At 29.7% G+C, this 17,663-nt stretch overlaps 1 protein-coding gene across 8 annotated transcripts in view; it reads right to left on the reverse strand.

Annotated features, from left to right (window-relative positions):
- Positions 1-17,663, reverse strand: part of LOC106459027 — a 27,363-nt gene that overhangs the window by 4,718 nt on the left and 4,982 nt on the right. For 4 of the 8 annotated variants that reach the window (XM_013918597.2, XM_022385400.1, XM_022385403.1 and 1 more), the window contains one exon: positions 2,428-2,508. In XM_013918597.2, coding sequence (XP_013774051.1) covers positions 2,428-2,481 — 54 coding nt within the window. In that variant the 5' untranslated portion in view covers positions 2,482-2,508. Of the gene's footprint in view, positions 1-2,427; positions 2,509-11,702; positions 11,877-13,360; positions 13,458-13,529; positions 14,335-17,663 lie in introns of all 8 variants that reach the window. The other 4 variants (XM_022385401.1, XM_022385404.1, XM_022385402.1 and 1 more) reach the window with 3 other exon arrangements.

Consider the following 17,663-nt stretch of genomic DNA (forward strand, 5'->3'; position numbering starts at 1 on the left):
TATATATATATATATATATATATATATATATATTTATTTATTTATTACATCAGTATGATTGTAAATTTATAATAAACATTTTTAATGATGTAAAAAATATTTTTTCATGTCAAAGCACTGTAAATCAATGACAGGTTTCAAATGAGGAATTGAACTGTTTCATAGTTTCTTATATTATGGTTATGTTGATGTGTTTTCTGTCTACAATTTTAAGCTTAGCTATAATAAAGCTGGTTAAATCATAAATACCATTATGAGAATTAAAACTGAAAGTTCTAGTAATATCAAAAGTAACTGATCTATTCTTATATGTAATGAATTCAGTATTCTGAATATAATTTACACCACACTGCTGACATCTTTATACAAACATTTGACCATGTCCACAATATCTATCTTATTTATGAAAGGATTATTATTGTAACATAAAATCAATTTTCAGTGTTTAGGTTATCTGTGAGCTGGTATTATTTTGAACTTGCTGAAAACATTCTTCAAATGTTAGGACCGATACTAACAACTATAGAACTATACATGTAAGTCATGGTAATGGGTTTCATATTTTGTGATTTCTGATTTCAAGAGCTAAATGTTTTTGTTTAAAAAAACTGTTATTTATGAGACCATCTGGATAATTCCTGTCTCAAGGAAAATATTGTAATTAATAGAATCTGAATTCGCATTTATAGTTATTATTCACAATTTGAATGATCCTTTTCGCTAAGTTAAAGGAAAATTTCTTTTTATGTCTATGATGTACACTATAATTTTTAATAATTCAATTATCTAAAATCTGGCAGTTAAACTAAGCAACAAGGAACTTAGTGCACACTATAAGCTAAAGACTGAAAGAATTGCATTTTTCAGACACAATGTATTTATCAGAAATTTTAATTTAAGAATACTTTATCGCAGAAAAAGTGAGAAATTAAATGAAAGTTCACAACTTGTTTTTGAAATTTCATCTACTTACACATATAAGCTATTAAGATGGCTTTAATTGACTGGGATAAGTCTGACACTGATGGTATCAGACCAAGAATTATACTATTTGGACCATTAATACTTTTTGAAAATAATACTGGATTAATAGATGTTTCACTTCAAACAGTTCTCAGTTGGTTCTAGTTTGTTACATATATGTTGTAATTAATATCGGTATTCACAAAAATATGTGGTTGTTCACGAGAGACTGTAACAGAAGTTTAGCTCTTTGACCTGCAAAGAATTTCTAAAAAAAAAGCAACATTTAAAGTGTACAATAATTTTTTTTTTTTTGGGCTGACAGCCAACAATAAAAGACAACGTTTCAGTAGCTTTACACTATCATCATCAGGAGTAAAAATTTACACGATAAGTGGGTAGTTTTATAAAGAAAAGGTTTAATCTATGAGGGTGGTATCATTACTGTAAATAACAATAAATATTTCTTTCCAAAGCTACACATTATCACCAACTAACCTTTCCTCTCCATTTAGTAAAGAACTATTTATTTTACAGCACAAAATTTCTATTGATTCTTTAATATTCAATTCACTTTGAGTATTAGGTTAATTTAAAATGGTATGAAACAATAATTTTAGCTGAACCTAATACTCAAAGTGAATTAAATATTATAGAATCAGTAAAAATATTGTGCTGTAAAATGGTTAGTTGATGATAATGCAGTTTTGAAAAGAAATTTTTATTCTTATGTATAATACTCATATCACCCTCACAGATTACAATGAGTTAAGCCTTTTCCTTATAAACTACTCTTTTGTCATATAGGTATTTACTCCTGATGGTGATAGTGTAAAGCTACCAAAACATGTTGTCTTTTATTGTTGGCTGTCAGTCAAATAAAAATATTTTATTGTGCATATTAAACGTTGATTTTGTTTTTTATTTTAAAATTTATTGCACAAGATGTCATCATTGAATTGTTCAAAGTATTTCTAATTTACTTTCTTACACCTTTCATACCATTAGGATCCTATATTTTCCACTGTCTGTATAATATGTGTTTTAACATTCCTGAAGGCTTGAGCTTATAACTTTTTAGAACATGATTTTCTACTGAATTACAAGTAGAAGTTTCATATTACACACTTTAATATGTCTACAGGTATTCTGCATTTACACTTATCACATATTCTACTTATTGAATTTAATCTTTACACTTTATCCTCACACGAAACGGTTTTAAATTTAGATAATAATGGGTCAACAAGAAAAATGGGCAAATTAGTTATAAAACCAAATCAATAAATAACTGTCCTAACGTAAAAAAATAAAAGCGGGTTTGGAGTTAAAGAATCAAAATGTAATAATTGCAAAATAAAATCACTGAGAAGATTACTGTCCACATATTCTGGTACCCTAGATCTTAGATTGTCTAGCAAAAAGCAGAACAAACAAAAATTAAACACAAGTATCAAAACTTACACTAAATATGTCTCTTCTGTCATCTAGACTTGCCCTAGATGACACACATCCCATGGTGACGTTCTACTGACATGCTGATATCTGGAGAAGTGGAATAAAAACATTATATTAGAAACACATATTTACAAACATTAAACATGCTTTCAACAAATAACTAATAAAGAATTTTTCAGTTCTTTAATCACTACTGCAGAAATAAAATGATAATGTAAGTCATATTTTAAAAATAAACAGTTACAAATTACTTAAAATTGCAACTATCAGATTTTATCAGTTTAGAGTGATATAACGATTTACTGTATGTAAAATAGACAATTATCACATTCATTAGTTTTTGTCAAGTAATTAAACCCTACTTTTAAAGTAATCTTTCAAGATACATCAGTAGCTTAACTAAGCATTTCGTATTTCTTGAGCACCAGGTGGAACATAATGGACCTTAGGTTAAGTAACTCTTTGGTTCGTATACTTTATCTTCAATGTTTTAATAAATTGTTTAAGAAGTGCAATAGATTCTGATAAAACTTTCCTTCAGTTGTTGATTTTTTTAATTCTATACATCCTCAGGTAAAACATAAGGCAATTTAATTGCAAATCTGCTCTGCATGTCCAGACAGATATGAATATTTTCTAATCCAAGCTATTTTCCTTTCCTGCATCCTAAATGGTTATAAAACATGGTATGTTAACTGTGAGTGATTGTCTTTTGAATGAACCAACACAGATCACGTGCAAAAACTGAATTCACTACACATTCCTGGCCCAAGCATTTTTAACTTGGTCTTTCTATGTTTACAAAGAGGAAATGTGCAAAATTAAATTTTCTTAAAAGTGATTGGTCTGTTGTTTTTTTATCAATGTTTAAAAATGCTAATAACAAAGCAGATCAACTGTACCGCAAATTGTTGATCAACATGGCTACAGTGCAGTGTTAGTATGGCTATTTCAAAATATCTAGACAAGAGACACTGAGGAATTCTTTTTCAAGTTCATATTCAAGGGAGTGATGTGGAGGAACAAAGAATCAATACAGAAGAAACTGTTCAAGACTCACTTTTACTCATATTTATATATTTAATGAGAAATACAGAAGATATATAATTTCTGCATTTTTGTAAAACAATAAATAAATTATAAACAAGCAAAGTTTAAGTTTTAGTAATGTTGTTTTCTTCAAAGAACTGAATGTCCACAGTAACATTAAAATTATGGTGTGTTATAAAAAAGAACAAACAAAAACTTTGAAAAACATGAATGAGCAGACATAGTGATTTGTTTTTAAATCATATGACTTGTGTTTCGATCTACGTGTACTTTAGTACAAATGAATGTGGTATGTCAGAAGTCATGATATATTGTGAAGAAAAATTTCAAGGCTTTTTTGAATAGTCAAAATGATACAGAGTACTCTTATAAATGACTTGTTTACATATTACTTTCTTTAGTAAATTGACAAAAACCTAGTCCCAATTGTGTGAAAAAATCAGGGAGTGTTTTGATTCATTGCAATAAAAATTAGTGTTTTGCTAATATTAGGTTATTTTTTCCAGTACTCTTATCAATATATAAAGATAAGTATTTTGTAGGCTATTCATTGTCAGTTTCAAACAAGTCCAGAAATATAGATAAACTTACTTGTATAATTAATTCATTCTTCTACAGAGTACTGAAACAAAGTTCATATAAATATAACGGTGTATTTATGCTAATCTCTACTAAACATTTCAGGTTTCTGCTCTGTTAGCACTACTTAACTTTTAATTAAGTAAACAGAGCTAATCTACAACTAGTACCAGCTCAATGCATAACAAAATGATTAAATTTAATCAGTAAATGTACTACTTAATAATAAAGAATACAATATTTGTGTGATACGCTATAGATGACACAGATTTATAACAAAAATTGAGATAAACATAAGTGGAGAGTGAAATAAAATGGCAAAATTCTAATATTTTGAGCCATTCATTTGTCAAGTGCATCATAATATTTGATATTTTAATTAGCTTCTAATTAAAGGTTAATGAAGTTAGTAAAACATATATCTATATCATGTTACATACACAAATATTAAAAAAAAACATGTCTGAAACTGTTGCATAATTACGTATTAGTTGGTTCATAAATGGATCACTAATTAACCAATATAATAAATCTACTTTTGCTCAGTGTTCTAAAATATTATAAATGGTTCAAAAGAGTCAAAATAAAAATAAATTACACATCCTATACAAAATTTGAATAAGAAAAACAAAATATTTAACCAAATATTAAATATTATTATTGTCAGATTCAATGAAGAGTATATTTCAAGTGATTTTCAGCAAACATCTCATTTGCACTGGCCAATAGTTAAAACTTTTCAGACTGGAATCTTACAATAAGATTGTTCAGAAAACTTATGAAAAGAAATATCAGACAACATTTAGATAAATTATGATATCTGTGGTCTACTTACTTTTTAAACAACTTTCTGGAATCAAGCGCTTTTTTAAGTTATAATCCAAATTCCTACAGATAAATCTTAGAACCAGTACAAGGTGTCTTTCTTTTTTTATATAAAAATAAAACTCCCAATTTATGTATAAAAATTAGACACAAGACAAAACATATCATTAAGTCTTTTACACCTGATGTAACTATAAAATATATGTGCAATAAAAGCTGCTAAGAGATAATGCAAAGTTGGTCAAAAACTGAAAACATGCTATTAGAAATTGTATTATGGTTATGATTCACAGTAGTTTAACACAAACATATCCTGCTGGAACTATGTTTGAAAACCCATTAATTTTCATTTGAATAAGTTGACACAGTTACTTAATACACTCATTTCATTAAAAAGATTATTTCAAAAATCAAACATATCAGTGCCCTAGGCTAGTTTACTGTTTTTAAACTGTTATAAATTACTATTAAGCCAAAAGTGCATTTGCAAAAAAAAAAAACAGAACAAAATATAAAATACCAGTAGTAATAAAATCAAATTTAGAGTTTTACAGCTTGGCATTCTCATGTAGTTTTACTCATTCCTCAAAATTTAGCTATTTTCTAGGAATTTATGACAACTGTCATCTAATCACATATTTATATGGAAATTTAAAAAGTCATTCTTCACACAAACGTTGATACCAGCTAAGCAGAGGCTATTAACAGTATGTCTGTAAAATGTGATCAATCACAGTTTGCTTGTAAAGACAGTTAAATTCTTCAGACTGAAAACTTATGATAAGTGTTCAGAATACTGCACTAAAAAGAAGACAAGTAAATTATATTGTCAATACAGCCTCTAACTGTAACTAAATAGTATGTTAATTATATTAAAAAAGTATTTATATAAAGGCACTACAAATATAATCAGGGATCGAAATATTACATTCCTGCATTCCTGAGGAATTTAACTTTGCTTGAGGAATTTTATCTTTTCAGTTGGCTTTCCCCATCGGGAATGCACAGTCCATCCGTATTCCTTTAGTTACGACCAATGAACGTGAATATATTGCATGGATTAAATAAAAAAAAAATTCATGAAGAAATGCAAATTTACATGAGGGAAGGTAATCTTCCCAATAGCTTTCCCTCGAGTGAATGTAATTTTACTGTATTATTTCTATCCCTGATAATCAGTGAACACTTTTCAGAACACTCATTTACACAGTACAGGGTGAACAAATTAAACTTATCTTTTACAAACCGTGTGCTCTATATCCAGTGTGCTATAATAATGCTGGTTTACCATGAACTTTCATAATCTAACCACTCTACAAAACTACAGATGTTTTTCCAGTTTGCTTAATTGTAAAGTTTAAATGTATATACATATATATGGAAAATTACAATGTTAACTATCAATTCTCTTTTTATTTCTTAAACACCTAAGTACACGTATTGTTACAATATGAAAATCTTCTTCAGCAAACTTTAAACTAAAAGCAGAAAAATCTAATCTTTAAAGCTACTAGTTGACACAAACCTTCTACCAAGTTTTTAAAATTTGAGCATCTTTCTAACAAATAATATGAACTAAATGAAGAAAAATTAGCACTTTCACAAAACCTCAACTGTTTAAATACCACAGTGAATAAGTTAGGATACAAGATAAATTATTTTCAGCAAACTCTTCTTAACTACACTTTGTGAACAGTTCTTGAATAAGCACAGTTCAACATGAATACCAAACATGCTCGAGACTTGGAGATTTTTGAGAGCCTCTATAAATCCAAAGTTAGGAAAAAAATTAATTTGGCAGATTAAATACACTCAGGAACATCGAGAGCCAGCACAGGCCCTGGGGCAAACATCCTCGCCAGTCCCCTTTCTCTCTCTCTCTCTTTTAACATTTTCAAGAATTTATTAAAAAGAAGATCCTAAATTATGACAGCAACATGTTCATAAACCAGACAAAATAATATCAGCAGCCATTTTTATCTCACCGTATAAGCGTAAAAACGTTAATAAAGTAACAACAAATATCTATTAAATCTATAAAGTAACAGATACATATTAATTATTACTCAAATTATCATTTCAGTCGTTCTTAATGTATCAAGCATCTATATGCAAATAAAAGCCAAAAAACTATGGTTTTATCATTAAATGAAGATATAGCCTAAAGATGCTTTGCGGGCTTTACAGCATAACTAGGTTTCAATCGCCCGGGCCCCTGGGCAGTTGCCCCCACTCACTCACCCCTATTGGTGGGCCTGAATACACTGCTAAGAAACTTCTGTATAACAAAGTAAAATACATACATCTTAAAAACAGTTACTTCTTTTTTCTGGATAACTCCATATCAACCCCATGTTGGTAAGGTCTCTTTATGTTTATGTACCATGGGTACAACACTTAAAAAAAGTTTTGTTCATTTGATGTATTATAGAATATTCCTATAAATGAAACCTTGCCATTTTACACATTTTGAGGGATTAGTGTCCTTACATAGCTAAGTACTGGAAATATGGCTTGATAAAGAATTCCTAGCTTCCGTAGCATTCTACCATGGTTTTAAGCCAACATTTCATTTCAAAATTCCTTTCACCAAAGCTATCGCTAATATAGTCCTTCACTATAACTATACAATAAGATAAACATATACAGAAGTTATATATTTTAAATATAAACCAAACTAAACAAAAATTCCTCATATCACTTTCTCTTTTTAGTTTTTGTACCAACATACACTTATAATTCTTAAATAATAGTGCATATTTTTTTTTTCTGTTATCAATTATACTGATGCAGTACTATTTCACATCGGTCATAACACTTATCTTAATTAGCATTATTATGTACATTTTAATTCAAATACAAAGTGTTTTCATATTAGTGGAAAGCATTTCTATTTGGCAAAAATTAGAAATGCTTTAGTTTAGAGCAATATTTTTCATTTTCATAGCAGTCTATGGATGATATTCATAATGAATTAGTTAAAGAATCTTGCGAATGTGTTAATAACTAAACATAATTTTTAAGTGGCATTTATTCCTCAGTGTTCTCAAGTATCGTTTGTTCAGTACTTGAGGTCAAGAGAAACAACTCTTTGGCGCCAGCATTATAATCACGTGAAGAGTTGCCAATGGCAACACAAAAACACGTTCGTGTAAAGCTAACAATACAATTCTATTAGTCGTCTCACTGTAACTATAAATTTTTAAAAAATAAATTAATATTTAAAAGTTGTGTACTTTAAACATAACTCTAAGAAGAAAAGTTAACTTTACCGCACTATACAAATATTCTCGTAACAAGAACAATGTACAAGATCGAATGAGTGTTAACCGCCAAATTAAAAATAAAATAATAATAAACGGGTTTTTGACGTGACGGCTATATCTACATAACACGAATAAACGTAGCGTTACGGAAATGTACTAATAAAATGAGAAAAAGTATTACATATAAATATTTTATTGGCTCAAATGCAAGTTTTCAAACTGAATGAAAGTTCCATAACCCACCGAAACACAACAGTTTCATTATTTAGTGTACTAGCCGCGACCCGAAAAACATTTGCTGTAGTCTACACGCCCTTCGTTTCAATATTTCATCATTTTTACACGCACGCCATTTCTTGCAGGCATTATACGTGTTAGATCGATAAATCCTGGTCTATTTGAAAAACTTTTACGTAGTCAGACAAACAAATTTACGTAGATGTAACTTTATTCAATAAAACTACACGTATGTAATAAAACAACACGTAAAGTAAACAATAAAGTAAAGGTATGTATAATAATATACATAATATGACACAATTATGAGCGTTCAGTTTATTACACAGTTCTAGAAGTTGAAACAAAGCAACTCACAAAAACGAAGAATAAAAACACGTAGTAAACAAAAAAAATTATCTAAAAGGTGTGTAATGGCAGTTTATGAAACGAACTGAAACTAAATAATTGGAAAGTAAAGTAAATGTAGTTGTAATTAAGGCAAACGTAGCTGATATGCAGAAACGTCTGAATTCGTGTTCACAAAATGATAAGCAGATGGCTTTGAACGAACTGCACATACGTATTATAGACCTAAATAGAAATTACATTTATTGTAATGTTAATTTTTTTAAGAAATTACACGCGGGTTAAGTGTTGTGTGAAATACTTTGCAATTAAAAACTAAAACTGAAATGGAAGCCAGTCGTCACGTGATGACAACGACATTGTGCCATCGAGTACCATACACTCGTTGCATTTAAACGTTTGACTACGCGAGTAAAGTGATTGTGAATTGAAAAGCCAATATGCAATCCGCACTCCTCGGACAAAGACCTAACAATGTGAGATTTGTAGTGTTTGATCGAGAAATTTGTGAAAAAGTTCGGGACAGTCAAATGAAAGCGTATTATTTAATTATATACATTTACTCTGATTATTCGCCATATACATTAAGGCCAAGTTCAAAAGCAATATGAGTAACACTAAAATTCCGGCTTTGTATACGATACATAAGGAACTTGCATCATACAGTCACTAAAAGATTTGTACCGATTTCTGTTCTTTTAGGGTAAAAATGCAATATTTCTGAAACGCACAAACAAATGATTTTTATAAATATATATTGGCGAAGCGTCAAAAAATAATGCGGGATGTTTGGCTTGTTAAGACCGAACATGAACAGTGGCTTTAAATTTTGTAATTTCTTCTTACAATTTTTCGGCTGGTACTATCTTGTAATAAAATTTTGAAATAATTTGTATGGGATTCTTTCGACTAGTGGACTATTGTTCTACTAACAGTCGTACACAGAATATTATAATTCTAGTGTTAACGCTTTATAAGACAACACGTCGATTGAACAGAAGATTTACACGTAGTTTAAATAAAATACAAAATGAATATATTTAACCTTATATATACAATTATACGCTATTATACAGTTCCGACTGCCTTTGTTCTAATAACGTCATCCGTAATAAACACTTTTTTGATTTGATTAATTAAGCTGGAAGATTTAAAAAATATATATTTATTATAATTTGAAAGGATACTGACTGAGTACATTTCAAAATCAATTTTATTGCGTTTAGAAGATACGGTCATAGTAGTCCAGGAAACATCTGTATTGCCCAATACAGTTACACTTTAATCGCCCAAAGCTGGCAATGTGTTATAAACCAATAGGCCTAAAATTTGTTATAAATATTACGTTAATTACATAATTTTATCTTCCACATCCCTCTCAATTGGTCCACTACGAATGTCAAATCAGAGGCGCGTAAAAATAGCATTTCAGATCTTTTCTTTCTTCCACAAATCACTATCAAAGAAGTCTTTCGGTCCTTAACTGAATTGTTCAGTGTAAATATTTTTGCACTTTTCTGCTTATGAATCTACAATGGATATACTAAGAGGAAGATGCATAAAAACACTGTAGTTAACGTGATTTTTACCACAAATGCTTAACAATGTTATCGCCAATTACAGTTACTACATGTGGAATAACTCATATTATTAGTTTGTGTTAATTCTGTATAACTTTCAAAGTATCTAATAAGTCACTTAATTCTATTTATCTTACCACATCTTTATTTTTATACAACAATACTTATTTTGAACCGCATATCCACATCTGATAGACTAGTACAAAGCAAAGTAATGGTTATAAATTATGTGAAACAAAAGTTAAGAATTCTGTAATATCCGATAACAATGCTTTCCTTATATTTAATTGTAAAAAAAACGCCCATAAAAACTGCAAAATACAAAATGTAAAACGTATGTATCCCCCTCCCCATGGATCCAACAAACCTTCATGCCAAATTTGGTGAAGATCCATCCACAGGAGGTGAGGTACTGACAAAACCACAAAAACAACCATAAAAACCGCAAAACTGAAAATCTGTATGTACCCCCCGCATGGGCCTAATGAACCTCCACACCAATTTTGGTGAAGATCAATCTACACCTTGCGAAGTAGTTACATGGACATACAATAAACAGTATTGTAATACTGATATAGATGCGTTACTTCTTAGGTAATTTCATTTTCAACGATTTTGCTAAGCTGTGTGAAAAGAAATTCAGCACAAATATCTGAAACAACAGTTTCTCCATTTATCGCCATCATAATTATGATCTGTTAACTTGGGTACATTCAACCAGTATGTTCGACATAGGGTCTAGTGACAGGGCTGGACAAACATCTCGAGACCAAACAATGATGTGTCACTCGGCTTGAGTATAGAGATAAAAGCAGATTCAAAGAACAAAAACGCCATAAGCAGACTGGGTAAAAATATTATCAGAACAATGAATACAGGCGATGATGTTAATTGAAATACAGTTATTACAAACTAGCTGCATTGATCGATATAATGTTTATTCGCTTCACAGTCAAAATTACCATAATTTATACCCTGAATTAAAATACGTACCATTTAAAAAAGGATAAGTCTATAAGATACAAATTAAATATTATTTACTTATGAATGAAAAAAATGTCATTCCAACAAAATATTTTTTTTATTGAAGAATGTTTTATATTTCTGACTGCCTCATTACAATAATCTTTTAAATTCGTAATTCTTTTTTTTGTTTGTTTGTGTAACATACTGCGTTTTAGTATCTTTACTGTGGACTAGTTTAACTTGAAAATAAAATCGCATCTAATTATAATACACTAAAAAACAGAATATATATCTCAAGCTACACAACTATACACATAGTTATGATTCTCAAAAAGTACTAGTTTTGAAAAATGCAAACGAACCAAAATTTAAATTGCGATGATAATCAGTAATACGAAAAAAATATATAAAGGAAATAAAGCGAAATTACTTTGACAAACTAAATACTGTATCACATCACAACTGAGCGTTTCAAGCGTTGCCGTTTATTTAAATCCAAACTTAATTGGCTGGGCCTTCCTCTGCGTTTTGGATTTCATCGATCTCTTTCCGAGAACACCCGACTTTCTTTCAAATTTGCACTTCTACCTATCTCGTCTGCAGGCTGACAGTACAAATTCAGTGAGAAGTAAGGAAATTAACTGGCACGCGAAACTACTCAAACAATAAACATTATAAATAAATTTAATTATAATAAATATCAACGTATATACACAACTTCAAATTAGAATCGGGGTCAAAACTAGAAATAGTTAAATAACTATTCACAAAAATAAACATTTAATTACTTTAAAAATCTTAAATGATATTTGCACTCCAAGTATTTTTTTTTGTGATATTGCGAATATATATAAACAATATCAGATTAAATGTTTTACTCTAGTAAAAAATTTTAACTACTTACGGGTCATTAGGGTTAATGATTTTTAATTACTAACGATGCTATCTATATAAATGCACGCTAAAACCAGTTATAATACACACAGTTACGACAGAGACGTAACAACGCTTTACGCTACATTATTCCTTAACTGACTTAAATAAAATACTCTAGTAAATATTATAACAGTCTATGTTCATATTTCTCTTTTATAAATTTAAACTTCAAAATAAATCCCAATAAAAAACGGCGTGGGTATGCAGTAATCGCGTATCCACTCTCCATAAAAGAACAGTTAAAAAACAGTAAGTTAATATTTTTCTTGCCTTCATTACACGGCCTACAACCACCGTATTGAGGTCGCTAAATCCTAATCAAATACCTTAATTAATACAGTATTTCTAGCTCCCAAAGTTGAAACTTGTGGATGATTATTGTATCGTATGACTGAAACTTTTGGGTATTGTTCCTTAACTAAGCAACCCGTGTATAATTCTGCATGTTAATTTACCTACGTTAATATTCTAAAACAACAATTAAACAACCTGTGTTTGTGGCAAACAATAGCTACAGGAAAGTAACAGTTGTAGGAGATATTCAGTAATAAGATATTATATCGAACAATATAAACTAATAGTAAGTCATATATAGTTTATTTTGTTACACTCACAACATAAAGAATTTTTTGCTTTATACGATTAAAAATAAATAACACATGAAAAATTGTATTTCTAATCCAAAACCTTTCAGATTGTATATAGAAACTGATTAAATAAAAATTAATTTTAAAAAATCTTAAGTCTTAACTAATAAATAATAAACCTAAAAATTCAAATTCACAAATTAGTAACTTGCCTCATTAATTTTATTTTTAATTTACAATTAATAAAGATTAATGTGATTATAATATTATGTACCTAATACTATACATACATGATGTAGGATTGTTTAAATTTTGTTCATGCTACCAAAACCTGCTTTTGTAAATGGTTTGGTACACCAATCTTCAATAAAAAAGAAAAAGAAAAAAGATTTCAGACCAATCAAAAGTGGAAGAGTCAAAGGTGAAATTTATTGTATTTTGCTAACAACAAAAACATCCATGAAGAATTACAGTAAAATGTATAAATGTATCATTTTAGATAGACAATTCCCATAACTATTCACATTGTTTACACGTCTTTTTTAACAAGAACCTTGAAGGATACAATAATTCAGTTTTCCTGATATCTTGCATTACTAGCTTTTGATTACATTTTGTATTATGCAGTTCATACTGATTTTGACTTTAAAGTACTGAAAAACCTACAAAATTTACAGAAAAACAACTGAAGATTATAAGATGACTTTACAATTATCAAAAAATGAAATACTCACAAATTAACTCATCAGGATTACTCATCTTTTTTTTCATGAATTGCTACAAGAAATCACACATGATCAAAATTTAGGTGACTTAAAGCATAAGAATAAACCACAGGTGTAAAACAAACTGCACGATTAGTGTCTGTAATCATGATTATTAAAGAATTCTGAAAATGATGCACTGATATAGCAGTTGCAAAGTGGGCTGCTTATTTGTTGATGTCATGTAGCATTTCCATGACTCATTCACTTGAAAATGCTTTTAAGTTCTGAAAGGTTGACATTCATAATATTCTCTTGAAAAAAAAACTTGTTTATTTAAATAACAGCTAACACATTCTTGAAAACTTGCCAATCTAGAACAACATACAAATTTATACAATGGTTTTTATACAAGTTGATGAATAGTCAATGCATATCTCATCTGAAACTCACAAGTATGTTTAAATACCTTACCCCTGTATGTGTATATGGAAACTTAAAATGCAATGATCAGCTTCTATATATCAATCAAAATCTATATTAGTAGCTTGCATAAAAAACTTGTCCTTCTGACTGACTAGATTCTAATATCTCTAATGAAAACTTGCAGTTTTTTTTTTTTGATACTGCAAATGTTGTGTAGTTCTAAAGCTCTGTATGACAAATTAATGAACTTAAAATGCTTATTGTTTTATAATAATATACATATATCAAAGAATGTAAAACAATGGTAAAAACAATCAGATATAACTATTCAATCATGTAAAGGTAAGATGGTTCAGATCACTAGCCTCATATACCATTTGGATATACATGTAGTTTGCCACTCTTCCATCTAAAGGAAAACGGAAGAAATTTTGTTTTTGTTTTAGAATCTTATCACAATTTTGTTAATACATATTTCATTACTTCTACACTATCACTATATGTATGATTAAAAGAAAATAATATTGTAATATCGAAACACACTAGCACCTACATAAATCTGTACTTGTAGTCTAATGGGTCAGAAATTTGGAGCTTTAAACCATTCAGAGTTCTTCGTTAATAAAATAAAAAATTCTTTATGACTGTTTGGTTTTTGTTAAGTGCAAAGCTACATAACTGGCTATGGTTCTTTCTACCAGTCAGTAACTTTATTGATACAGTCTTCAAATTAATGTAAAAATAGAACAAGTAATGTAGTAAATAACCACTCAGCCTGTTGAAGTTAATATATATATATATCAGTGCTCTCTGTGTAATGTGTCAACCTAAACCACTATCTAGGTTTACAAGTGATTTTTTTGTAAGCTGTATTACAAAAAAAACGAGTATTAAAGATTCTTTGCTAAGCCTTTATTACCCTCATTTTGGTAAATCAGTCTACTTCACTTGCTATGTATCACGATTGGTTTTGAAGGTATAATCATATTTTAAAGTTGAATATATCAGCATTACAATTATGCAGTTACTAGAACATAATTTGTAGAAAGTGTTCAAAAACCTGTTAGCTCATAGATAAATTGTATGATCTCTCTGTAAGAAACTTTTATGTTTAGGTCCTGAAAGTGAAGTTTTAAAACTAGCATCTGTGATTTCATTACAGCAATGGCTGAACCAAAACAATTTGAAAATTTCTACAACAATATAATTTCAGTTTGTATTGGTAAATAATAATAATGTATTTGTGCTTATAAAATATGTTAATGTTATGAGAATACAAGGTTAGAGTGAATCGGATACAAGGATAATTAACGGGCTGCAAAACACTATTGTTTATTTAAGGCATTATGAATAAACCTTCAAAACATTCCCCTTGCAGTTTTCTCATTTCTTTGGAGTCACTAACCATTACATTGGTAAGCATCGAGTATTGGAGAGTGGGGGCATTGAAGAAAGTTTTTAATTGTTCCGTCAATTCACAAGGCTTTAATAAGTGGAGAAACAGTTGTACAACTACACACAAGTTAACCAGTTAGTTGACAAATCATAAGCCTTTACTTCAGTGGTATGATTTTAATGTTTGTAGGAGGAAAACTGTTTGGAAACATTTCTGAATTATCATTGTATTTATAAAAACATTAAAATCAGCTTTTAGGCAACGACAAAACATCTAATAACTACCTCATGGCTAGAATTTAGATGACAATATGAATTTGTTAAAAAATCACTTATTATACCATTATTATATTTCCTATTGCATAAAACTACTAAGAATTTCAATAAAGAAATAGTAAAATTTAAGAAATATTAAAAGGTTTTTCAATAGCCAAAATATTTTAAACCAGTTTTTTTTTTTTAAACAAAGCTCATAATTTAGAAAATGTATAACTTATTATGAACATACCAACATAACTATGAAATTTCAGAACGTACATTTCACATACTAACCCTATCAACTATGAGGACATTTAAACTTTTTGTTGGTAACGTCCAATGACTATGGTAAGAGCTCTTTCTAACCCTTTAATTATTAAATCAACTCAGTCTAGACTACAGAATAAATCAATGTTATGTCATAACCCTTCATGTAAACAACATTTCATTTTTACTGAAAAAATAAATTAACTTAATGTATAAAGACAACCCTTTTCTTCCCTAACCCACGCACCCCCTGAGAAAAGTGAAACTTTGAACACACCCTTCACTTTTCCAGAAAACACCGATTCCTTTTTAAACTTGTAAAGTGCTGACCTCCACCTACTTTGATGACAACTCATTCCAACTGTCTTAACTGGGGCCTAACCTGTCTTTTCAGAATCTAGCGCTGCTGAGGTACTACAGAATACCTTGGGTCAACTGTTAAGTTAGACAAATATTTGGCAAATGAACTTTAATTATAGTAAATTAATGGTAATGCATTTGGATTATAATTTGGACCACATGTTTAATATAGATAAAAAGTCATTTATTAGCATGACTGAAGAAATGATCTTAGCATAATGGTGGTGAAGTTGTTCAAGTCATCGAGACAATGCTATTTTGCTAATAGTGAAGCTAATAGAATTATAAAGTTAAAAAGTAGTTATTGTCTCTTTACGAATCCCAATTTAGGCCTCACTTGAGGGAAATGGTAAGATAAAGACCTCTGATTTGTCTGCTTAGAAATACCCAAGAATCATCAGCAAACCTTAGTAATTTACTAATTACTCCCATATCAATATTATTAATGTAAATAAGAAAAGCAAAAGATCAATCACTGACCCCTGAGCACTCTATTAATAACAAGGGTCCAGTTTGACTGGGCTCCCATTAATAACAAGGGTCCAGCTTGACTGGGCTCCCATTAATAACAAGGGTCCAATTTGACTGGGCTCCCATTAATAACAAGGGTCCAGTTTGACTGGGCTCCCATTAATAATAAAGGTCCAGTTTGACTGGGCTCCAATTAATAACAAATTTCTGCTTCTCTCATCCAATCCTTCTGCAGTCAAATTAATTAGTCCTTCCCCAACCACTACTGATTTGATTTTCTTTGCTACTCTTTTTGAAATGTAAGTAAATTTAATTCACACCCTTTCCATCATTCAGAAAATGAGTAATATCCTAAAAACAATTAACAAATTCGTAAGGCAAACTTTTTCTTTGGTGATTCTATGTTGGCTTCCTTTTACGATATCATATTTCATTAAATGATTTTGTAAAGATTCTTTTTTCAGGCTCTAGTATCTTATACGCAACAGAAATAAGACTAGTAGCCTACAATTTCCAGACCAATGAAAGAAATAGAGGCTCACGTACCATCTGGGAAAAAAAACCTCCTCTGACACTTTATTTTTAATCTCAATCATTTTATTTACCTTCAAGGGATTAAAATTTACATGATGCAGGTCAATTCCAATATTTCCTAAAACATTTTATGGGTCAGAAATAATGCTAACATCTTCTCGTTTAAAAATAGATGAGAACATTTAAAAAAGTCAGCCATCTCATGCTATCAGCATCCTCAATGGGCCCAATTCCCATATTAACATTTTTCTCACCTTTAACACACTTATAACAATTTTGGCTGTTAGTTTTAAGAAAAATAAGTTTCATTGGACAAATCTGGGGGTGCTACTATAGCGTGAGGTCTACCGCCATATGTCGCCTATATCATGAGGTCTACCGCTGCATTATCCATCCCTCATGGATATCACACATTTCCATACATTTATTTTAGCGTATAAACACTTAATTTGA

The sequence above is a fragment of the Limulus polyphemus genome, unplaced genomic scaffold, assembly GCF_000517525.1.
Source record: "Limulus polyphemus unplaced genomic scaffold, Limulus_polyphemus-2.1.2 Scaffold548, whole genome shotgun sequence".
In the NCBI taxonomy this organism is placed as follows: Eukaryota; Metazoa; Arthropoda; class Merostomata; order Xiphosura; family Limulidae; genus Limulus; species Limulus polyphemus.